At 35.5% G+C, this 7079-nt stretch overlaps 1 protein-coding gene across 2 annotated transcripts in view; it reads left to right on the top strand.

Moving 5' to 3' along the window:
• Positions 1–5953, top strand: part of slc37a2 (solute carrier family 37 member 2) — a 67063-nt gene extending 61110 nt beyond the window's left edge. The window contains exons 16-18 of one of the 2 annotated variants that reach the window (XM_008428668.2): positions 4455–4552; positions 4703–4767; positions 5205–5953. In XM_008428668.2, the coding sequence (XP_008426890.1) occupies positions 4455–4552; positions 4703–4759 (155 nt within the window). In that variant the 3' untranslated portion in view covers positions 4760–4767; positions 5205–5953. Of the gene's footprint in view, positions 1–4454; positions 4553–4702 lie in introns of both variants that reach the window. The other variant, XM_008428667.2, reaches the window with a different exon arrangement.
• The last annotated feature ends 1126 nt before the right edge of the window (positions 5954–7079 follow it).

Genomic DNA, 7079 nt, shown 5'->3' with positions numbered 1-7079 from the left:
ACAGCCCCAGAACATCACAGCTCTAGAGAAGATCTGCATGGAGGAATGGGCCAAAATACCAGCAACAGTGTGTGAGAACCTTGTGAAGACTTGCAGAAAACGTTTGATCTCTGTCAGTGCCAACAAAGGGTATATAACAAAGTATTGAGATGAACTTTTGTTATTGACCAAATACTTATTTCCCACCATATTTTGCAAATAAATTCTTTAAAAATCAGAAAATGTGATTTTCTGGATTTYTTTTTTCTCCTTTTGTCTCTCATAGTTGAGGTACATCTATGATGAAAATTACAGGCCTCTCTCATCTTTTTAAGTGGGAGAACTTGCACAATTGGTGGCTGACTAAATACTTTTTTGCCCCACTGTATATAGTATATATATAAAACGTCTCATTCTCACATTTAGCTTGCACAGACCTAACATTTGACTTAATTTACTTGATTTACTTGTTGCAAAATACTGTTTTTAACTTGCATTGTTTCAAAATGAGCTTCATGAAGCACTGAGGATTACATACAATTTCTTAATATTGTGTAGTTAATTATTTTTGTCTTTCATTCTCCCGCTAATTGATATGTATTACTGAATTGGACAGTGCCTATTAGTCGCTATGTGATTCATTGAGTTATGTCCAGAAAACCATTTTATCCCAATGCAGGACGAGCAGAAATCTGTCACAAAAATATTCGTAGCGCCTTCATTTATCAGATATATCTATTAAATACGACTTAAATTAAAGAGGAGAAAACTGATGTTTGATAAATTCTCTGTGATACACATCTATAAACAGTTTTGTTTCTGTTAGTTCTGTCAAGATGCAAGAAGGGGCAAATTTCTCTTATATTGGTCAATCGTTTTATTTTAAATATGCTGTAGGAGCCGTAGTTTGATGATTACTTCAGTTTTTGTCGCTTTTTTAACTTTTAGGAATTGCAGCGGCTGCAATGCGCCACAATAAAGCTGATAAACTGGTGAAGAACCAAACACCACTTCTATTCTGCCTTTTCTCACTCTGTGTGTTGACTTTACATGGACCCGTTGCCACGGCAACTGAAAGACAACAGCTCAACGAGCAGATAGAGCAGAGATTACCGATCAGGGGAATCAACACAAAAACGCAAACATTTCCCACACAAAAAAGTAGCAAAAACACTAAAACAGAACATCCAGTCTGTTACATTATGCTGTCAGGCTTAATGTCTATATTGTGATTATTAATAAGTTTTAGCCTGAGCACAGCGGTGGTTGATTAGCTGATTTAAACAGCTGCTCTACTGATGACTTGGTGGGTGGGTTGACCTGTTTTAGTGCCAACGGAACCAAAACACACCGAACTGCGAAGCACATGTTAAGGTTATCAAAGTCAATAGAAGGCTAGCACCATTTAGGCTAGCATAACTGACCCACTGCTCACTTGTTCAATGTTTTCTTTAAGTCAAAACTTTTTCCTCACCTGTTAAATGTGAAGCCCTTGTTATCTAATTCATAGGGTTGAATTAACCGCTAAATATTGCGTCCATTTTTCAGATTCTTTGCATGACTGTGGTATTTTCTGACCACCCATAATGTTGGCTCAATGGACAGCAATGGCGCATGTGTGGCGCACGATAAGTCACGTAATGTCCAGTCCAGTAATTTATTTCCATCCTATCAATGCTGCTGCCTCGCGCTCTGTCCTCTTGCACTTCCCGCTACTCAGCAGTAGGTGTCAGGTTACATTGTGTTGCATTCAATGTTGTCGGAAAAAAGAGATTCATGCGCTTAATGTCTGATTTCCCATAACTATTTATTTAATTCATAGTCGCCAGCTGGGTTGGCAACAAGAGTGGCAAGGCTCTCATTTGGGGTGGCAACTGCCACACCATGCCACCCCAGTAGATCCGCCCCTGGTGGCGCAGTGTGCTGCTGTATGAATGGATCAGGAGAGGAACACTACCGGTCAGAACCTATAGAACCACCATCTCTTCATCCCTCAATCATCTCCTGAGGCTGATATGATACAGAACACTTTGCTATGATTGATTAAGTTTCACATTGTGGTTTTAGTATTGATGTGATGTGTATTATTAATTATTAATGATAGACCTGCTGCCCAGGGGCGGTTCTAGATGGGGGCCAACAAGGGTACAGAAGAAATTATGCTAAATAAATGTATTTTGTTAATATTCAGGTTTGCTCTTTTTACCTTCACAATTTTACTTTAACAATGAATAAAAAAATATTGTGCTGCACTTTTAGCTACTGTATTGAGATATGATCACACTTTCCATGTGATAGATCAGGATCTGTAACCTGGACCAAGTTAAAACAAAAAAGTGGTGAAATTGCTCTTTTTAGAAGTTTCACAAATCAGAAAAAGGTTTCACAAATCATTAACATGGCTATAAATATTCTTCTATTAGAGCAGAATAATCCAGACCAGGTTTGAAGAGTCTAGGTGTTGTAGCTTTTAAGATAGAGTTAATTAAAGATGCGGAAGGTAGTGAAAAATTAGGTGGAATTGCCCTTTAGCCATTTCCCGAATTGGAAGCTAGAATCGGAAACCAACTTCAGCGTCGTCCAATTTTAATCGAGCAAATTAAGAGCTGCTATGTTAGTCAAAGTTATCCTTATTTAGCAACTTGGCTGATGTGACACAGTGCTTGTGTTTTTTGCTTTGTTGACTTTATCCACATGAAGACCCATGTTAACCTAAGTACACATGATGGTTAGGGGCTGGGGGGGCGACAAAGGATGCTAAATGAAGACATGCTACGAGTGTGGAGGATGATGATGAGGACCAACCACCAGAGAAAGAAGCAGATAAAATATTCCCCAGGAAAATTAGGTAAGTCATTTTTTTTGTGTGTTACTATTTTCTTCAGATGAAGGGGGGTGGGCGGGGACAAGTAAGTGCAGAAGGGGGACCAGGAATCAACATTCACCAACTGAGTTAAGGTAAGGTAAGGTAATTTTATTTATATAGCACATTTTCAGCAACTTAATAAGTTACGTTTAGATAACTATTGTTGTCCAATGTAAAACTGGTGTTCAATCTATTTATTAATTAACTTCTTGCAAACATGGAGAAGCCAGAGTATCTGATTGGAAATGCTTTCAAATGCTCATTAAGTGAATAGATACTCATGTGCCTAAAATTATACATTAAATGATGTATTTTGAACAACAACAGTGGCAGTCTGTATGAACTTCTGCCAAACAAATATTTGATCAGAATAATTTTGTTCAGCTCCAGTTATTATGCTACTTGTATTAAGAAATAATTGTATTGCACTTTATAACAACCAGTCATGTTAACTTGTCTGCCACTCTACCATTCTGACAGTGTGCAGCAAGGGACATTTTTTGAATATTTAAATAAATGCTGGATTAAGATCACATTGTTTTTTGTTTATTTGTTTTTATTCATTTTTTTAGGTGACCACAATGAATCGAGTCATCACCCACTAAGAGAATGTCCAGAAGAGATTCACCAATTTAGAATTCATGAAAAGGTTTTCACCATGATTAACACTGACCACAACTATTGCAAGAACAGCTATAATTTTTGAGCATTTTCGGATGCCTTTAAAGAGCTGCTTCCAGGAAATGAAGACAAGAAGAAGATCTCCCTGTTTTCAGAGTGTTAGCAAAAAAAATGTTAGGACTGTTGAAAGAAACTTTTTTCATAAGTTAAAGAATAAATAATTCCGTTTTAGTTTTTTAATCAGTATTTCAGAGTTACAATATACTGACCAGAAGTTGAACCCTCATTTTGAAGAACAAGTTATCTTTTGTTTTATTCCAACGTACAAAGGGTTTGTTCTACAGCTGTGATGGTAGTTATAAATAATCCACTGCATTCCACTTTACTTGTGATAAGACTCTGTTAGCATAGCATTTGACACTGTAATAACACTTAATGACATGTTCATAACTGTTGCTACTCGTTTCATTTTACTTGATGTAATGACTTTGTTATTAAATCATTTGACAGTGCAATAAAACTTAATGACATGTTTATTATTAATCCTACTTGTTCTACTTTATTTCAGGTGGGGGAAATATTAATGACTTGTTAAAGTTTTTGACAGTGTAATAACACTTAATGACATCTGTAACAAGTCCAATGTCTAAGGGAAAATATTAATCACACAATTATAATGACCTCATGTCTGTCACAGTTAAGACTACCAATAAATGATAATGTAATAACAAACAGATTCATAATATTGATAATTAATTATTATGACAAATTTATGAGTAATGATGATTCTAGGTTGATGTCCAGTTGTCATAACAAAGACATTTTGAATAATGTCAACTTTCCATTAAAAGACGGTCATAAATATTCATGAAGACTTACTGATGTTTATGACAGTGTCATGTCAGTCTTATGTACACCACGTCAAATAGTGTTACCATTTCTGCTTACTGAAGACAGCAGCAAATATGTTTTTATGTGATTTTTGCAGGTGCAGCGTTGGGTCCTTTGTTGGCTGGTTTGATCTCACCCACCGGCTGGAACAATGTTTTCTACATGCTCATCTCTGCTGACATCTTAGCCTGCCTGGTCAGAAATAATGCTACTGTAGTGCTAACATATAAAATCTCTAATATCAGTGGTTTAAATTCTTTGTTCTGGCTTCTGTCTGTTGTTATGGTGACTACCTGTAATCGTTTTACTGCACACAAACTGAATAGTGGCTCTTTTTTTTCACAGTTTTTGACTCGACTCGTCTTTAAGGAAATCAAAGGCTGGTGTGGACGGATTCCCTGAGCCAGTGGGTGAGTCACTAACGTGACTGGTTTTAAACATGGAGCCACAAAAAAAAATCAGAATAATGAGAAGACAGAATTTTTTTCCTTGTATCTATAATATTTTTCCACTCATTCCACCCATCTCTTACGCTTCATCAATCTTTAAGTTTAAACATATTTCAAGTAAAAATACCTGACTTTGAGTTGCACTGTAAATGGATGCACAATTACAGTGCATGATGATAATAATTTCAAAAATATGACATGTCAATTGGTCATTAGTCAAGCCTTTCCAACTGAAATCAAAATGAAAGTAAATAAAAGTAGTAAAATAGTGATTCTCTCAACATAACTGTAATTTCTTCTTTTATTTCTTGTTTATAAGTTTAAAATAAATTTAATCTCACAATCAAAACAAACTGTCACAGAACTATAACTAAACCAGACCTCTTCTCACTGTATAGCCAAAGAAAGCAAAGCCAGAAGATTCAAGTTACTAAGCTGATGATTGAAGCTTTTTGTTTGTAAAGCAACAAAGGAAATGTCACTTTGCAGAGACAAATTTTAATCACATTATTCTAAGTTGTTTTAATGTTCTTTTATTGTTTGTCTTAATCTTGTTTTTGACTTGCTGTCTACTCACAAGTGATTCCACTGGAAATTTGGTAAACTCTGACATTAATCAGATGTGCTGTAAAAATGCTGCTTATGCTCAGTGTATAAAACAATCAAATAAATAATGTTAAAAATCATGCAAGATTCTGTCCCTGTTTTTGTAAGACATTACAGCTCACATGTTAGCTGTAGCTGAAATATGTATCTCAGGTATGTAGATGCATTTCCACTACAAATGTACAGTTTTGTGAAATACACTAATTTTCATACGACTGAAAAAAAAACTCATCTGAGCGCAAAACCTTTATAAAAAAACATGGGTTTTTATGAAACTGGCATAATTCCATTAAAGCCTGTAAAATTTACATTTTATGTAAAATTCACTCTTTTAGCACTTAATTTTTTTGTGTTCTTTGTGTCTGAGTTCAAAAAGTTAAAATGTATTCTCTCGTAGTACTGCATAGCTATTTTTACATTGTTTTTTGGGATGTATTTTTCAGTCTGTTCATTTTTCTCTATTCACTGTAATATTTTTCTTGTCTATGACATCACCACATTTACTGTGGAACTTCTAAATAAAGTCATATCTTCCGGCTAATCAGTTTTGTGAATCCACCATTTTTTTTCCTTGCAGCAATTTTGTAGTTGAAGTTCAGTTATGCAGAAGATGCAAGTAAAGAAGTCAAAATGTTCAATTCTAGCATGATTTAATCCACATAATTTCTTACATCATCCCCCGGCATCAGAGCCTATTTGAAGTGTCTGGTTAAATTGTATTTTTCTCTGGAATGTACCCTCATAAGTGGGACAATCTGTTTTTGAAGCTTTTATGGACTACTGCTTCGCCAACATTCTGAAAGATGTCATCTAATTGAGGCGTCAGTTCCTTCTTACTAAAATAAGGCACACAGAAAACCGCCTCTGGTGGCAGTGAAATCATACACACGGTGTCATGTTCCTTCATGTTATTTTCTTGCACACTATTCATATAAAGTGTCTACTCATTTATTAACATATCATTTTGCTACAATGGAAACTTAAATTGACTCCAGAACACTGTGGTAAGCAAAGGAGTTCATGATTGAGATAGACATGTTTTATCAACCCTCCATCTCTTTGCTTGACAATTCATCTAAGGTATTTGTGCTAATTTGTGGTCTTCTGTATCTGCAAACCTATAAATGTGCAACACAACCTACACCTAAGAAAACATTATTCCAGAAATCTGTTTCATGTCTATTCTAGCTCACAATCGCAACTCATGCAACCATATTAATTTAGAGAAAACAAAGATGCTTTTTTTTCTAGCAAACCTTAAACCATACTTGGTCTCTTTTTCTTATTGTCCTTCCTTGGATTTTCATTTAAAGGGGGCCTGTTATGCAAAATTCAACATTTTGCAAATTTTTGTACTTCTATTTGAATCACAACTGCCAAGCAATTAAAAATAAAAAAACACCCAGCGGTTTTTGGCAAGAAGTTAATGGTCTTTGGTGTCTAGAACATGGACCATTTCAAAAACCTCCTGATTTTAAAGTCACATCAACAGACACTCTGTTACCTAGCAGCCCCAGCCAAGCCCAGCCCATCGCTTAGCAACCTTAACTGAGCTCTAGAACGTTTGGTCATCTGGTTTTACTGCTGTATGCATTATATATTGGCTGCTGGAAAAGACAAGTGCTTTATTGTTGACTTACTATTTAGAAACCACTTGGTTTTTGGAT

Source organism: Poecilia reticulata, linkage group LG14, assembly GCF_000633615.1.
Source record: "Poecilia reticulata strain Guanapo linkage group LG14, Guppy_female_1.0+MT, whole genome shotgun sequence".
In the NCBI taxonomy this organism is placed as follows: Eukaryota; Metazoa; Chordata; class Actinopteri; order Cyprinodontiformes; family Poeciliidae; genus Poecilia; species Poecilia reticulata.
Note: the sequence above shows the minus strand (reverse complement) of the source record. Positions and strands in the feature narration are given on the sequence as shown.